This window comes from Populus trichocarpa, chromosome 10, assembly GCF_000002775.5.
Source record: "Populus trichocarpa isolate Nisqually-1 chromosome 10, P.trichocarpa_v4.1, whole genome shotgun sequence".
Taxonomy (NCBI): Eukaryota; Viridiplantae; Streptophyta; class Magnoliopsida; order Malpighiales; family Salicaceae; genus Populus; species Populus trichocarpa.
Window position 1 is genome coordinate 11,367,855 of NC_037294.2, and position 17,843 is coordinate 11,385,697.

Below are 17,843 nucleotides of genomic sequence, written 5' to 3' on the forward strand. Positions count from 1 at the left end.
CTATAGCATGCATGATGCACGCCATAGTCGGCAAAGAAATATCATTGATCTAGACCTCCTATTATTCCGAAATATGCTCTCACGGGAGTCCTTTGATCTCACTAGAGTCCATAGCTAAAAAAAACTACCAAAAGTAATGAAAACAACAGTATCGTACTTGTGTTTCATTAACTACACTGCACCTTTCCTCAAATTTTCTCTTACATTTCTTTTTCCAAGTAGCATGCAGTCAATTTCCCATAAATGAACTCTTCGATGGACCTAATAAAGAGATATCGATATTTTACTCAATCAAGTGTGAAATTAAATGCATGTCCTAAAAGGAATAAAGCAGGGGTACTAGACAAAGAAAGAGTAGTGATAATGAGAATATTAAAGGATGGTGGCGGTGACGTTTTCCGTTGCGAATCGTTATCAAAATCATAATGAATATACGGAATAAAATAACACCATAATAATTTTTTTCTCACTTAAAATGCATAACGGCGTTATCAGCTATCGTTTGCTATATATAGGCCTCTAAGTCCCTCACCCTCTTTATTCAAAGTTGCCAGTTTCTAGTTCTACCTTAACAACTCTCTCTCTCTCCCTCTGCAAGTGCAAATTTTTAATGGTAGCGTGAAGCAGAAGTTTGGTATATTGGTGTGTCTTTTGATCTCACATTGTTTTTCTAGAAATGGGCAAGAAAGAACAGCAACTTCAACCACAGAAAGATCACAAAGACAATGATAGAAGTGAAGCTGTTCTCGAGCTTCTAAGAAAACATGCTCCACTCACTGTTAAACAGGTGGGTTTCAGTTATTTCCACTGTTTTATGCTTCTATTCCTGCGTTTAAACCAAGCGATATTTCACTGTTTACACTGGACTTTTTTCTACAGTACTGCGATCAAGTTTGTTACTTGATTTTCTTTTTTCAAGCGTATCATTTTGCTGTACTTGATCTGCGGAGATCTCTTTAGGGATCACTGTAAATTAACATCTCTGATATATGACACTATTAATTGACAGGAGAAGTTCTGCAACAATGCTTGTGTGGAGAGGTTTCTAAGAGCAAAAGGTGATAATGTGAAGAAAGCTGCTAAGCACTTAAGGGCCTGCCTTTCTTGGAGAGAGAGTATAGGCACTGGTACTATAACCCTCCATTTCTTTTCTCATCTTCTTCTATTCCTTCAAAAAGTTTTCTCTATTTGTCTGCTAATACTCTCTTTTCTACAAGCATATTTTCTTTTTGTTTCGTTATGCTAGTGGAATCTTGCTTTTCTCTGTTTAATTAGTTGAATATTTGAGCGTTAAAGTAAATACCCCTGTAATCATTGATTCCACTTATATTCAAAATAAAGAACATAAATTTTGTCACCGTTCAATTTTTTTTCTTGTTTTTTTGCACAACAGAAATTTTGTCATCGTTCAATTTTTTTCTTGTTTTTTGCACCTAATTCTTGGTTTTGAATGTACAGAGAATTTGATAGCGGATGAGTTCTCAGCTGAGCTAGCTGAAGGAGTTGCTTATGTTGCTGGTCATGATGAAGAATCCAGACCTGTTATGGTGATTTTCAACTCCCCATCTCTTCCCCTTTAATAACTCTTTTTTTTTCTTCAAGAAAATAATGTAAAGAGTGAAGAAGCTTGGACCAATTAATTAATAAGTTAATGTTTTTGGCACTTTTCTTGTAGATTTTTCGAATCAAGCAAGATTACCAAAAGTTCCATTCACAAAAACTGTGAGTATATCTAACTAAAAACAACAAAACATACATAGCACTTCTTTTTCTTGGTTTTCGAGTAAAATTTGAATCTGCTTATTTATTTTATTTCTCGGGTGTGTGTTTTATTTTTGTTTAAAAAATATTAGGTTCACTCGGTTGCTAGTGTTTACACTGGAGGTGGCAATAGGGACCATGCCAAGAAACGCAGAACAATTTGTTCTCCTCTTTGATGCAAGTAAGTAGTTGTTGCAGCAGTATGAACTATAAATCAAGCTTTGATTTATTTGTTTTTGATCGACCAAGCTTTGAAAATTGAGAAGGCACTTTTGTTGGGGGTGCACGCTGGTAAAGCAGGCAGCTAAGCTCATTAATGAGACCCCAGGCACTCAGATATGTCGGAGAACCGGCAGAGATCTGATATATTCTCAGACAATGTCCCGGCTGCCCCTGAAGTGTCACCTTCATGGTTGCACTATTGGTCAGTTTTTGTAGGGGCATTATCGGGAATTGAAGCCTGTCACGTTATATACTCTCCTAGAATTGGTGAATTTTGCACTCTGACTTCCTTAAATGTCTTGATCCTCACACAGATGGTACCCAGGATTCTCCTTTTTTGCATTGGCAAATGCCAACACAATTATTAAATATAATTCCCTGCAATGCTCAGGCTTCAATATATTAATAGTCATAATAATTGACTGTTCACATTTACGCTTTTTTTTTTGTCAAGAAAAAACACGACTCCCTCATATGTGCTAATGAATGTGCATGTTTTTTTCCCCCCAAATGTACAGGCTTTTTCAGGTCAGCATCGGCTTTTATGAATTTATTGCTCGGAACTCTGAAAATTGTGGCTGAGTACTACCCAGGCAGGCTTTACAAGGCTTTTGTAATCGACCCGCCTTCTCTCTTCCCTTATTTATGGAAGGTAAAAATTCAAAAAATCTTGGTGTGTTATGTTTTATGTGTGTGCACGTATTGGCCGAAATATATATTGTTCTTCCCCCCATTGTTTCTTATTTCAAGTTTAATACTATTTTATAAGAAGAAGAAAAACAGAGTATAATACTGTTTAACCTGCTGGATCTGGCTGTAGTGTTTGACCAACTTGTCCTGTGCCTTTCTAGTTACATGGGCCACCAAGCTTAAGTCAAATCTCCTACAACTTTTTATTACACCAGCTAGTTTTCACACCTGTTTTTGTACCGTTAACTGCGACCTTAATTCACTTTTGTAACTGCTGCCTAAAGAGAGATAAAAATTCAATTTTAGAGGTTAAAAATGAATTTTTTTAAAAAATATATATTTTTTAATATATTTTTTAATATAAAACAAGTAATTGCCATTATATTCTTGCACTAAAACATTAATTTTTAATTTTAGCATTGAGATGGGGTAAGTTAGAAATGAATAATATAGTTAATTAGGAATTGTGACCTTTATTTATCCCTCATGATATTTCTATGTGAATTTGAAAACACAGACTACAATTAGGTGCAACTAGTCTTGACTAAGAGTACTGACCATACTTTAAATTTCCACAAAAGCGTGACAATACATACTGTCATGGTTGCAGGGTGTCCGTCCATTTGTTGAGCTATCAACGGCCACGATGGTGGTATCTTCACTAGACTTTGAAGAATCACTGGAGTTCAATGACTTTTCCTCCTACCCTCGAGCCTCCTCCCTCCGATTGGATCCTTCGTCTGTCAAGTCAACGGCTAAGATTGGCTCATGCTCTTCCTCTAGATTTTCCTTCACCGTGTCCCACCATTTTGACTCCCTCAAGCCTTGGCACCTAACTTTGACTGACACGTCGGCATCAAAAGTAGGACCAACAAACCTCTCTTCTCTGGGCCCGGCCCTCATCTCTCCCCTCAACGCTAGATCCTTTTCTTTTGCGTCACCAGTTGCCAGAACCCCACGTGGCAGCATGAACGGTGGCAGCTACACTAGGCTTGCCCAGAAAAGTCTCTTCCCATCAACCCCGTTGCCACAGCGTGTCACCACGAGTGACACACTCAAAATCTCTCAACCGCGGACCCCACGCCCCTCGTTCCTCCAATCACCTGCCTTGTTTTTCAAGAAGGAGTGCCACGTCAGCAAGGCAGACAGGTCTCGAGAATCGTTCGTGCCATTTTTGAAGTTTTATAGGAGGCCGTACGATGAGATGATTTATAGGTCAAAGATGCGGCCTCCACTCGGGGGACTCATATCCATTGTCTCGCCTCACATCAAACGGCGCCACATGTCAGTATCTCAACGGTTTTAAACATCGCAAAAAAGGCAAAAAAGCAAGGAGAAGAAAAGAGTACATAGGCCTTCCACCACCACTACTTTTGCATTTAACTATTATGTGTCAAAATGTCAATGGCAAATGACACTAATACAAATAATTTGATTAATTATTTTTTTTCCAAGTTAATTACGGTGCATCGATTGACCCAAGTTAAAAGAAGAGACTACGTACGAGGCGGGGTATCAAATCTTGTGCACCATGTCTAATTTTGAGCTTTGTGGCCTAGCAAATTAATTCTATATATATATCACGAAGTCTTGGGAGTTTGGGTGGTTAAGCATGGGAAGGAGATAGCGTGGTCGAAACGGTGAACATTATTGCACTGGAAATTATATGTCACTGTACGGTGAAGCCTAGCAAGCTGGAAAAAAGAAATAAATATATATACTCTACCAAGAAAACCATGCAAGCGTTGAAAAAAATCTCTGTTGAACTTCAATTCAAACTCTCTCTCTCTCTCTCTCTCTATATATATATATATATATATATATATATATGTATGTACTATAAATGTATATCCCTTGGCTTGTGAGGTTTTGTGGAGAATCTAGGAATTGTTTTTTGGGTTGGACTTTGTTTAGTTATTATAATTTTGAAAACTTTCATCACGGATTCTTTCTTTGTTTAGCTAGTCAGTTTGCATTGTTTAATTATGTGATTGGTTTCAACGATGGCAGAGTTGGTGGTAGGAATGTGTGTCGTGCTTTGTTTTTTGAGAAGTCAAACTCAAGACGGAGCTTATGCTTCTTGTTAGATAGCGTGGCTTTAGAGAGAAGTAACAGTGCGTGTCTTGGGAATTGAACTTAACTTGACAAAGCATATTATGCTCGTACATATATATATATGTTTTGGGATATGGAGTTTGTCATGTAATCTTTGTCGTTGAGGTCTCAAGGGTTCTCTTTACTTAGAAGTGACGTTAGAAAGAGACTTGGAGTCTTTCTAATTGGATTCTAATTTCTCTTCACTTCTCCCCATTTTGTTCTTGTTTTTAAGCTTGAGATCAGGTTGGATGTGGACAAATTGGAGGCAGGGTGTTCAGGGCAGTGTTGTGTTTTTGGAGTTTATTATTTGTCCTTCTGGGATTTCAAGGTGTCCCTTTCCTTTGTTTCTTAGGGTTCACAGAAGCAGTAGCCGGTGTGAAGGAGAGGCCAGAGATTTTAGCACCCTTATGAGGGATTTTGTTTCTGAGCGTATGATATTGTATATACAAATTAAGAAGACAGTCCAAAAAAGAATTTATCACGATATCATCATCAATTGGGATTATTATGGTCAGTGTCTTGGTCCTATCCCATGTGGAATTTGGGCAGTATAAATAGCTTTCTTGTACTTTTTTTTAGACCTCTTTTCTTTTTTGTTTATTTTTTTGTGGGGTAGGGGTGTTTTTTCTACCATATATAGAGTTGCTGTGGGATGGTGCGTTAGAACTACAAGGAGATGAGGCAAACTTTGAGGTAAATTTCATAAATTATATGTATAACGCTTCAAACCACCGTCCATATTTTTTTTTCTCAAAAAAAAAAACATTTATTACTAAATATACAGACAAAGGATTGCTGATATAAATGTAATCTCTAGTACGGACTGGTGGAGATAGGAAAGTAACGGATGTGACTGCCAATATGTCCCTCTGTCCACCCTGCTCACTTGTTTTTTGCACAGGGTGATATGAACTAACCACTAAAATGGGCTGGCGGGCTTTAGAGAACAGAATGCAGTGCAAGTCACTTGAGCCCAATTAGAGAAAATCAAAGCCCATTTGTACTGGAATGGTTAAATTAACAAAAAGGGGAAAATACTGTAGCATTTCTATTGTTTATCCTTTCACAGTTCTTTGTAGATTGTAATAATGTATTTAAAAACAAAATTCATCCTCAATTTTTTTTACGTGATTGGGCTATTTTGAATCCAGATTTGAACCAATTGCATGTTTTTTTTTTTGGGAAAAAATGGTTGAATTTAGAGAAATATGATTAAAATGAAAAATACGGGTAATATAGAAGACAACTTTTGAAACTTGTTTGAAAAATTCATTTTCTTTGCCTATTTTTTTAACTATTAAGTGATTGGTCCCTATAATTTTCAAAAAAAAAATTTGGTACCAAATTTTATTTTTCTTATTTTTTAGTTCTTTTTTTTATGGAGAAAAAGATGAAGTCGCTCGCTTTCGGTTTAGAGAGAGAAAATTACTATTCCGGTCATACTAGTGGCCTGGTTCTAGAAGTTTCAAATGACACGTTGTCTGTTGAGGAAGAAGGGCGAACAACATGTTGTCCTCCCCATTGAATTAAGAAAAAATATAAAGGCCCGTGCACAGATCTTTTCTTGATAGGTCAGGTGGTTGGCCTTGTTTTTTTCTTTTTAAAAAAAGATATTTTAATTATTTTTTTAAAATAATTTTTTTGATTTATGTTTTATTTAATACCTCTTCTCTATGATTTTTTTTTTGTTTTTTTAGCCTTTTTTAAATAGTAATTATTTTCTAATTATATTGGCGTATTTAATTATTTAGAAGATTAGTATGATTCATCTGTAACTTTTTTATATATATTTTTGCAAAGATTAAATATTTATTTTTTATAATATTTTTAGTATATGCATTCTTGCATAGTATTTTTTTTCATTTTATTTTATTCAATAAGTTTTATGTATTTATCTATTTCTATTACAAATAGATTTTAATAAATAAATTCATTTAACACAACCAAGTAAATTATCCATATTGCGATATTAAATATCTTAATCTATATTTATTTCTTAATTTTTTTATTTATTGTTAATGACTATTTTTTTCATTTACTTATACAATGGTTTGTGATTTATTTATGTAAAAATATACATCGAAAAATTCTACGTGTTTAATTTTTTTTTATCATGTATGAGTATTTTTAATTTGATCCTTATTCTTATGATTTTTTATTTTCAATTTCATAATTGAATCCAAGTTGATGTTGTATTGTTTTTTTTATTCTTCTCTTTATTTTTTTTCATTTTTTTATTAATACCTCTTTTTATATGTCTTTTTTTAAAATAAATTTTAAATTTATGCTTTAATTAATACCTCTTCTCTGTTATTTTTTTAGCCTTTTTCAAAGAGTAATTATTTTTTAATTATATTATATGTGTTTAATTTTTTTGAAGTTAGTATGATTCATCAAAAAAAAATATTATATTTTATATAGATTAAATATTTATATTTTATGATATTTTTAATTTGTGCACCTTTATATAATATTTTTTTTTATTTTATTTAATAACTTTTAGTTTATCAAGATTAACCCGAGTTATTGAATTTCTTTTTAAAAAAACACATTTACGATGCTTAAATATTTAGCTGAAAAAATAATGTGTACCCGCATAATATCGCATGTACCTAAAATGTGTGAAAAAAACAGCAATTGAACATGCAATTGGTTAAGGAATATAAATGGTTCTTTTCTTATTTCATACAATCAAGATCAATACAAAGTTGCTTCGTTTTCAAAATTAAGAACTCAGCGCCACAACTGATATACCTCGGTGAGGTTGGGATAAAAAGTTCCAAAATTTCTCTCAAACTCGTCCGGTTGCAGATTCTCATTGAACATCTCCGAGATGTAAACCTCCAAATTAATGTCCGCCTTTCTCGGAGTGCATCCCTTTTCAATTGCATGCTTCCTTAGATTAAGGTTGTAGATTCGAGCATTCTCGGTGCAAGCATACGACCCAACACCTGCAGTTGGCCACCCGGTCTCGGCGACGACAAGTTTGACATCCTCCTGTTGCACCACCCTTACCATTGCTGCTACAAATGCATCCACCATAGCATCAAAAAGATTGTAATACTCTAAATCCCCATCTGTAAACACTGGCTTTTGGGACTGAAATAAGGCATAGTCCAATGAAATATGTTGTGGCTCCGAGACCAGGGCATGGTAAGGGTACAAATTGATCAATAACGGGGACCCTATATTATACAAATAATTCGTGAGGTTATTCATAATTTTGTCGACCCCATTCGCGAATCGACCAGCTGAGGGAGGATAGGAGCTTTCCAGAACTTTACCCCCGACTGCAGTTGTAACATAGATATAATCTACGCTTGCCTTCCTTACTGAATTGTAGAGATTAATAATTGCTTGTGGTACAAGAGATTGAACAACACCAGGAATTGCCTCGTTGCCAACACAAATATATCGGAACCGAACACCCTTGTGAACATAAGTAAGTACGTGGTCTCGAAACCATTTGTCTGCAGCTTCCTGGCTAGAAGCTACATGGGCAATTGCTTCATCTGGAACCCCAATGGTTACGACCAAGTTGGTTCCACTTAGAGCTTCTAAAACTTCCGTATTGGCATCATAGACCCGGACTAATGAAATCGCATGGTTCATGTCCTCGGTGAGAAAATCAATTACTCGTTTAGGGGATGGGAGATTATCTCCATTTCTTCCATAAATAATCCCAGCATCCCCACCTGAAAATTGTCAACGGGAAGCAAATTAATACGGTGATATAATGTAATTATAAATGTATCACAAATCCAGAGGTTTTAAGTGCATGATTCAATCGTTTCTTAACACGATTAGAAATCGTGCTTATATATATGCTCGAGGATGGGAATTACTCTCACCTAAGACCATCGAGATGTGAATTGCAGCCACTGTTAGCACCATGATCCACATAGCAATTTTAGGTGTTAACATCTTGATTTACTGATCACCTGCTTAAACACACTAGAGCAAACAAATAGAGGGAATAAATTAAAATTTCACACTGAAATTATCAAGAATTATTAGTAAATAGCAATACGAAAACCTCAACCGCTCTCAAACCGTAGCTAATTATCGAACTCTTAGTTAGCAGCCCCCTCCCACTATTTTCCTTACAAATATATATCCTTTCTCACAAATAAAAATCTTTATTTAGGAAATATTTAGAATGAGATATGGTACACTAAATTAATTCGACTAATCTAAACATAGAAAACACATATATTTATGATCTTTTATACTGGGAAAGAAAATAAATCGAATAAACAAAATTCCAAGTTCTTTTTTTTTTTTTGTGGTATCTGCAATAATCTCTGTCAAGCAACTATCAGAATAACAAAAACAATTGTCAGCAGGATTGTTACTTACAGAGCAATGAGCTTCTTTTCTTGCAAGGATATATATTCTTCTATGGTAAAGGTCAAAGCATTACGTTTATAAAAGAGGATTTGAATTAGTTCAAACAAACCATTTATACAAGAAGAAGAAGAAGACGAAGACGAAGGTCAAACAAACCGTTTCAAAACATAACTGCCTAGTCAAACTTTTTTACTTTCGAATGGTTGAATGTTTGCCACTTCTCAAATGATCATAATTTTATTGCCAAATGTGAAGAGCTGCTGCATGTGACAGATTCTCATGAGAAAACAATCAATGAGGAGTTATCTGCAATGAATTACATTAGCTATATATAACCATGGCTTTGCTAATTCTAAAGCAGATTAGATAGCATAACACTACCTGTTTTGTACAAGAATACATTAAGATGGGTAATATGCATGCACTTGCCAATAACAATTACACTTTAACCGGCAATCCATCATGATTTCTTCATTCCTCCTCATGAGATGTGCTTGGGACGCTCAAGTCCTCGTATTGCGCATGATTTGATGCCATCCGCGGGTCATGATCTTGGCACCAGTTCGAGTAGAGAATTGCACTGCATACGATAAAACATATCAACTACCCAGATAATTCTCAAGATTAATTTCTCTTTGTACCGTATTAAATAAACAAATCTATCTGTAATTCAGTGTTTTTTTTCCCTGCCTCGGATTCTCAAGGACTTCATAACAAAAGAAGAACAAAAAATTTGGATAATGGTCCGCACAGTAGCTCACTCTATTTGTTTTGGATTGAGGTAACAACTAAATGTGCTCTATTATTTACTCTAATGATCTTTTTGATCCTTTCTTTTATAATAAATGAAATTAAGTGAATTGAAAGTATACAGACCCAGTTGGAGTCTGCAATCTATCCAGCCAGTTAGAAGACTAATTATGAACAATAATGATCACTTTAAACTATTAAAATGGAACAGAGTAACCTAACTATCAGCCTATGATGTTACTGCCTACAACCATTTAGGTGTTCTAAACAAAATGGAACAAAATTTGATTGTTTTGTCCTCGCCGTTGTGGTTTGTATCTATAATCCTTTACAATCCACGTTCCCTGTAATGCTCCATGCTGCCTTGTAACTGCCAACAATCGTGCTCCTTCGACGCCAACTTCTTTCCTCTTTTCTAATTATTAATAGAACTGCTCCGCTTGCCTACCTTTTCTAGTGGTCGGGGTTTCTCTCCATTTAAAGGTCTCCATATCAATCCACTGGCAAATAATTTTATTTTTTTAATAATTATTTGAATTTTGTGAGAACAGGCCCGTAAGAACAACTCGTATTGGTCTCTTGTGCTTCGTCCAATTTTAGGGGTATAAAACTCAGCCATGACCACTTATATCTCTTAACCACTAATTACTCTGAGATGGACCGTTGTTATGCCCTGTTACAATTGACCTGACCCTCACAGAGTATAATGGCGATGTAGACACAGCCCAGAACATATAAATCCTTCAGAACCCACCCACAAAATTGAAGCTGCGTGGTGACAATGATCAAACTGAAACTTCTAACTGTACTTCAAATCATTCTCCCTTCCAAACTCGTTGAGTCGATATGTCGCAGCTAGATTTTATCTCTATAACTTTCCTGAATCATTTATGGTTATAAGAAATTGAAGGGACACTAAATAACATCAAAGCCAAGTTCTGTACATGTATTATTTTATTCCTTACAGCAAGCTCACTTTCTTGTAAAACGTAAACAACTTTTCATTTCGACACTCTTTTATCTTCCTAAACTGATGCAGTCTAGAATATCACCCTCGCCTTCACATCTTCTTCTGCACGGTAACCAGATCAAGAGTCGACCCATATGACCGGTTCAGGGCTTCAGCACACCAGCCATGCCCATCATCAACTGTAGGCATCCTGACTTCCATAAACGGTGCCATTGGCTGATCAGTTCCTGGAATCACCACTCCAGCAAAAACTCTGAGCGTATTTGAGGCATCAATATCCATGCACACATTTATCTCTGGAACTCCTTTGGGTGCAGCTGGGATTCCCACGATCTTGAAATAGCCCAGAAGATGATTCTCTTCCACCTTTGTCCCCTCACCTTCATAGACAAGGATTAGAGCTTCGGTTTGGTTATCATGGGTGGTTGTGAATAACAACTCTTTCCTTGCTGGCATTGTGGTATTTCTAGGTATGATTGGGACAAAGCTGTTCCCATCTGCTCTAATTCCAATGCCAAGGGGGGTAGCTTGGATTGTTAACAGATCCAAACTTCCAAAGGGGTCAGTGATTCCTGATGCAACTGCTCCTTCTAGTGCTGCCCCACAGACTGCAGCTTCCAATGGATTTATTGCTTCGTAAAGTTCCTCTCTTTTGCACACAGCCTTGACAACGTTTCTTATCTTTGGGATATATGAACACCCGCCTACAAGTATAACATCAGTCAAATCCTCTATGTCTACCTTTGAGTCACGCAAGCACCGTGTTACGAGGCTCTCACACTTTTCAAACACCTTAAGGTTCACTCGCTCGAATTCCTCCCTAGTGACCACCTTATATATTTTGGATCCATTTCCCAAGTCAACATCCACCTGAACACTGCTCCGCGAGGAGAGCTGATGGATTGCATCTTCGGTTGCTACTCGAAGCAACCCCAACGATTTGATCTCGTTGACTCTGTGGTTCAGGAAAAGGCTCTCTGAGTTTGGCAAGAGATACTGCATCATGTTCTGCAGTATGTCTTCGCCTCCAATAGCAGCTCCTGCTAAAGCCTTAATCTGTGAAACTCCTCCAGCAGTGGCAGTAACAGCTACATCACAATACCCAGCACCCATGTTAAATATAAGGGCATTCTTCTCACTTCCGCTTCCCATATTCTCATGCACAGTCTGTTGCTGCTGCTGTGCATATAACAATGCCACAGCCGTTGGCTCAGGCATCAACCGGAGGATGTGGAGGCCAGCCATGGCACAAGCACGTTCAATCCGTGTCAATTGAAACCTGCTAAATGACACTGGAATGGTTAGAACAACATTTCTTATGGGCTTCTTCAACTGAAGTTCAGCCATGGCTCGAAGTTCAACCAGAAATATTGCAAGGACTTCTTCAGGCGTGGTGGATCTCCAAACATTGTTCACTAAAGCTGCGATAAATGGGCGAACACCAATATCCAAAGTTTGAACCAAAAATGGAAGCCTTTTGCTTGCATGAACTACAGGATCAGTATCCACTCTACCTATCAGTCGTTTCATGTTGAAAATTGCAACTCCAGATAATATTTCATATTCATGGGAGATCTGATTGCTGACTCCACCTGAAGGGACTTCTTCCTTGAAGGTAACATATGATCGCATCAACTTTTGGTTTCTGGTGTTCTTTAGGAGCTCTACCTCGGAGCCATTCCAGACTGCAATACTGCACTGTGAAGTCCCAATGTCAATTCCAATTGCAATTTCTGCAAAAGCCGGTGAAGATTTCTCCTCCCCAGTGGTTTCACTATCAGATGCCACAGTGTATTTTGGTTCTTCCATTCCTGTATTTTGACGAAGAAATAAGGAAGTTGCTTGTCAAAAACTTGAAACAGATACCCACACACACACGCATATATATTCCCCCGCGAGCGTGCAGGACAAGGATGCTGAGGCAAAATGCCTGAACTTTGAACTTTGAACTTTAACCGTGACTTAATTTTTCTGTACAAAATCAAGATGATATCAAATCCAACAAAAACATCCACAAAGAATTCCTGTGTTTTTGGTCTATCTTCTGAAAGATAGGTGAGTCAGACACCCTTTTTGATCATTCACGTTAGTATCATTATCTTTCCCACCATTTTTAACAATATGAAAAAAGATGAGGGTATCTTGAAAAGCATTGTCTACTAATCCCAGTTCAAGTTACATATAATGAGGGCATTTAGGCTCTGAAACCAAATAGATAAAGAAAACAATCTCACCAGACATGAAAAAAGTTCTAAAATGAATCATTTCGTGCTGGAGAACCTTTAGTAAGGTAAGAGTATGCTTCGCAGACAATGCAGACATTGTACCTTTTCATTGTAGAACAAAACGATACTGTACGAAATGAAGCAAAGTTGGTAGCATATATATATATATATATATATATATATATATATATATATGTTTCCAATAACTGATATCTATCACCAAATAAAAATAATGTATATTAATCCCAAACAAATGAAATAACTAACTAGTATCTAAAGAGACATCAAGAACGAGGGCACAATTTATTTTTGAAGGGTAAAAGTGCAAACCCGAAAACAATTGAGCCTTTCCTGGCAAGTGGGTTCTTATGAACAATTCAAATTTGAAACTGCAAAAATTAATTCAAGCTTTCAAACATGTAAAGATAAAATACAGTTCGCGAGGATTTGGTATTTCAACAAACACCTCTAAGGCATTCTTCATGTAATTAAGTAAATAGACATGAAACGATGAAACACCTAAAACCCATCTATAAAATGACTTAAAAAAACTTCAATATCCCTTGATAGTTGAACATTCATTGTAGAAGAAGCATAAGCTTCCAACCAATTTAAGAGCAGATAAATTCTCACGAGAAGTCATATTTGCTACGATAAACAAAAACAAGCCAAACCCGGTGGCCATTTACTTCAAGGACATAGGTTGATTTAGTACGTTAAATTTAATAAAACAAAAATTAAGAGAGCAAATTATACGATCACTAGTTACTTGATGACAGTTTCAGGAAACTAATAAAAATAAGAAACATGGATTGTAGCAAAGTAGAAAAAAAATACAAAGAAGATAATGAGTTGGAGAGATGCTAACCTGACTAGTACTTTTTATTAATAGAAAAATAATGTATGCGCAAGAATGTCACAAGGAAAAAGAGAAACGCGAGTTTGTTGCTATTGATATTGGTAGTAGAGGCTACAGAGGGAAAGAGAAGCAGTTAATAAATAAAGGGGAAGAAAAGTAAGGGAGGAACAATTTAGAAGAGACCAGAAGGAGGTATCTCCTTCTGGTGATGAAATGAGAGGGCATGCAAAGGTGGTGAGGTGTCTCCCTCATGTTCTAGACTTTCCCGGAAGGTCTAGAAGCTTTTGAGCCAGATGAGCGTCTTTTTCCCCTCTGGCCTCTCTTCTCTTTTAGTTTAACCTTTACGTTTGGGCCTTTGGGTTTGCTTGTTGTGACCAAATTAATCAATGTTCATTTATAGGCCTTTTATCTTTTTATTTTTCTTAAAAAAAATTACTTTGGGCTTTTAACTAATTTATAGGCCTTTAGTTTTGTTTTCTTACGTTGTTATTTGCGAAAAGCTATTTTTGTGTTATTGGTATTTTTATTTAATCTATTTTTTTCTTTAATTTTACTTATACATTAAATTTAATATTCTTCATAAATAGTGAAATACGTTCATGGAAGTTTTTTTTACCTACTCTCGAATACAAATTTATATTTCCCGGTGTTTTTCACTTGTGCATTCTTTTAGCTTTGTGATTTATCCCTTTACTTTTATGTTTTTATTCTTCTTGCAAATTTAGCTTTTTTTACTTCTTCTTTTTTTTCTAGTATAGAGCTTCCTATTTTAGATTTTCTTTAAAAATAAAATCTTTGTACTTTATTGGGTTTTTCGTAAAGGGCCTAGCCCTCTTTTAACTTAGCTGGGCAGGAGGCCTTGTCTCTGTCATTTTCTGCCCTTTCCTGTTTTCGCACAGTTTCGTAAGTTGCCATTGTTTTGATGCATTGTATCAGGTGGGCCAATTGAGATTTTCATCTGAGTTTCGAAGCTCGAGCAGGCCGAATTACATCTTTAGCATCAATAAGTGATCATGAAAAGCAAAAGTTCCGTCGAGTTCTGTATAAAGGATTTGTATCGGAACTCTTCGTGCCATGTATGGACATGAATGAAGAATGGCACTGAACATATTTAGATGCTGGTGGCTATGGGTTGGGTCAATCTGCAGTGCCGCTTGAGCCACTTAGGAACTGCCCAGGAAATGCAATTTTCAAAGACGCTCACTTTGCTGGCCAAGATGGGATTCCCACCTGTGAAGATACAAAATGCTGGTTGCATCTTTGAGAGGTATACTGGAGACATAATGTGGCGGCACACAGAGACAGCGATACCAAGCGTTCATGTTCGTGGATTTTAGATGAGGTTTTTAAATAAATAAATTAAAAATTGCTTGGTATCAAATGAATGATGGTTTTGCGCAGGCCAGAGGTAAGCCTGGTGGTGAGAATTAATGGTGTCAACTGCTGCCGATCACGACGACATTAATGATTGGGAGTTTAAGCGATGTGGTTCGATCAAAGTCACGGCAACTCGTTGATTTGTGAAGCTTATTTCTAGCCTGGTGATATTGGTCACTTGAATATTAATTTTTATTAGTTTGAGATTTTTTTTAGAGAGTCAAATTTGGATTTATTAGACAACATGCAATATTTGTTTTTTATTATATATATAAAAGTATTTTCTTATGAAGTAATAATTTATAATTATAAATCATTGATTTTATCAAATAATTATCTTAATTGTCGATGTTGTGACTACATTACTATTATTGTCACTCTCATCGCCACTCAATTGTGATCACTATCACCTACTATAATCACCATGATCAACAACAACAATATTACCATTACTAATTTTACTTCTATTATCATTATTTTTGTAAGTATTTATATATTTTTTTTTACTATCATTCCATCAAATTATTAATAAAAAAACAGGTAAACCTCAAATATAATATTAAATTATTGGAATAATGTCAATTTAAAAAAATTAATTTTGATGGAAAGCATTTAGAATATACGGAAGCCTTTAACGAAGACTAGACTTTTGGAAAGTTTGATAGTAAAATTAATATAAAAAACAGCTTGGATGCAAAATTGAGATTAAGGGTATTAGATGAGTGCTCATCGATGCCATTTCCAGGGGAAAATGTGATGCTTCGTTATATGAGATAAATCATCACGGATTCAATCATGGAAGCAAATAATGGACATAAGAAAAATCAACGCGGTTAACGCCGTCATGGACGTAACATCAGGTGATGTTAAAAAAGGGTAACATCAGTTTGGTGGGATGTGAAATATGCGTCAGCTATGAAAAATTACCGGTAAAATTGAAATTCAGAGGGACCCACGATGGGACATCGAGTGTACTTTGCTATCATCGAAAACGTCATTGATTGCCAACACCGGACTGATATACCTGTAAGTATGTAGACCTCTGACAGATGCGAGAGAGGTTTCCAATCTTGTCTTTTCAGAGTCCGTTTATTTGAGGGTTTTTTTAACTCTAGCATAGTAAATAATAATAATAATAATAATAATATTGTCTACAAAATACTCAGATAAATAATATAATTTAGAGAATTGTATATAAATTTTTTGTGTCTAATTTTTTTTGTTTTTTTATCTCTCTTCTTTTTTTATATAATTTATAAAGAGAAAAAAACAATAAAAAAATCCTAAAAACACATCGAAATTCTATAACAGCATCACTTGTATCATTAATAATATCTCAATGAGACAGTCCAACGACATAAGAAAAAGTTATTCATGGTGATCAGAGTGAACTACATAAGATGACTAAAGGTAAGTGAATTTCAATATTTTTGGACGTCTTCTTTAACTCATTTTATTCACTATCAGTGACCTATATTGAAGTCATTAGATTTATCTCATTAAGATCTTTCTAAATGTATATGTGATGTCGTCATCAAAGTTCTAGCATGATTTTAAAATCTCTTTCTTTTTTTTCTTTTTTCTATCCTCTCTTTATCATAAATTATGCCATGCTATCTTACAATTTAAAAGGGTAGCAGATGATACTTGCATTTATAAGTCACATGTGGTATTTACGGTTCTCTAAACTGTGTTATTTCTTTAAATATTTTTGAATTGTGTTATTTTTTTTAAAAACAAATTGTACTAGAAACTATAAAAATTCCATTTGTTTTTTTAGTTTCCATCTGTTTTTTTTTTCAAGCAAAGAGAATTTGATTGAGATTATATAAACTGACATTTGACATTTCGATGAATTTGTTCATGTCTTGTTTGGTTGCGTTTCGATTTTTAGCTTCCTTGCCATCGTTGACTCTTACCTGTACGATGAGGGGAGGTTTTGAGAGTATGGATTTCAATCCTGTTTGAATAATCTTGAATGAAACCGGTATGTTTGCTTGAGATTCTATTTCTTGGTCAAATTTTTAATAGTTGAGTTGTTGACTCAATTCATCAATTTCTTTTTTGTTAATTTAAACAGGTTTTTATGTTTATTTTCACTAAAAAATTCTTGATTTTTAAGAGTATACATTTGTATTATAAATTAATTGATATTTACTTTAACTGTTGCATTTTTTTAATATAAAAAATGGTGCGAAAAATAACAGATGTTTTGTTGTTGAAAGATGTGGTTCAATGCACGTGCGTTGCGTAATTATGAGAATTACTGTTCTATATTGATGAATCTACCAATTAGTGGGTATATTAAGCAATTTACTGAACTGGAGGGACTAAAACAGTTACCCTTTCTTTAGTAGAGGGAGTTCAGTGAACATTTTGTAGCAGTCAGCATTTGACCTTTACAGGTGCGGCGGTAGGTAGGTAGATGGTTAATGATTATTTTTAAAAATGTTTTTTATTTATAAATATATTAAAATAATAAATTTTTAAATTTTTTAAAAAATATTTTTAATGTTAACCCATCAAAACAATTAAAAATATA

General features: G+C 35.2%; 3 protein-coding genes across 8 annotated transcripts; 1 reads left to right on the forward strand and 2 right to left on the reverse strand.

The window, feature by feature from the left end:
* The first annotated feature begins 533 nt into the window (after positions 1–533).
* Positions 534–4,283, forward strand: LOC7498083 (uncharacterized). The gene is made up of 7 exons (XM_002314665.4): positions 534–787; positions 1,010–1,127; positions 1,459–1,547; positions 1,676–1,722; positions 1,854–1,942; positions 2,502–2,635; positions 3,284–4,283. Exons 1-7 carry the CDS (start codon positions 677–679, stop codon positions 3,977–3,979), a joined length of 1,284 nt encoding a protein of 427 aa, XP_002314701.2. The 5' UTR covers positions 534–676; the 3' UTR covers positions 3,980–4,283.
* A 3,140-nt stretch (positions 4,284–7,423) lies between these two features.
* Positions 7,424–14,220, reverse strand: LOC7474211 (heat shock 70 kDa protein 8). 6 transcript variants are annotated; one of them, XM_052456350.1, is made up of 5 exons: positions 13,934–14,220; positions 9,502–12,651; positions 9,293–9,377; positions 8,622–8,724; positions 7,424–8,465 (listed from the first exon to the last, which is right to left on the reverse strand). In XM_052456350.1, the coding sequence occupies exon 2, from the start codon at positions 12,647–12,649 to the stop codon at positions 10,931–10,933; it is 1,719 nt and encodes a 572-aa protein (XP_052312310.1). In that variant the 5' UTR covers positions 12,650–12,651; positions 13,934–14,220; the 3' UTR covers positions 7,424–8,465; positions 8,622–8,724; positions 9,293–9,377; positions 9,502–10,930. The 6 variants fall into 6 exon arrangements, with proteins under 6 accessions (XP_052312310.1, XP_052312308.1, XP_052312306.1 ...); XM_052456348.1 differs by having other exon boundaries at positions 9,277–9,377; XM_052456346.1 differs by having other exon boundaries at positions 9,130–9,377.
* On the reverse strand, positions 7,504–8,694 carry LOC127903878 (glucan endo-1,3-beta-glucosidase-like). Its single transcript, XM_052456475.1, has 2 exons — positions 8,622–8,694; positions 7,504–8,465 (listed from the first exon to the last, which is right to left on the reverse strand). Exons 1-2 carry the CDS (start codon positions 8,692–8,694, stop codon positions 7,504–7,506), a joined length of 1,035 nt encoding a protein of 344 aa, XP_052312435.1.
* Positions 14,221–17,843: the final 3,623 nt, after the last annotated feature.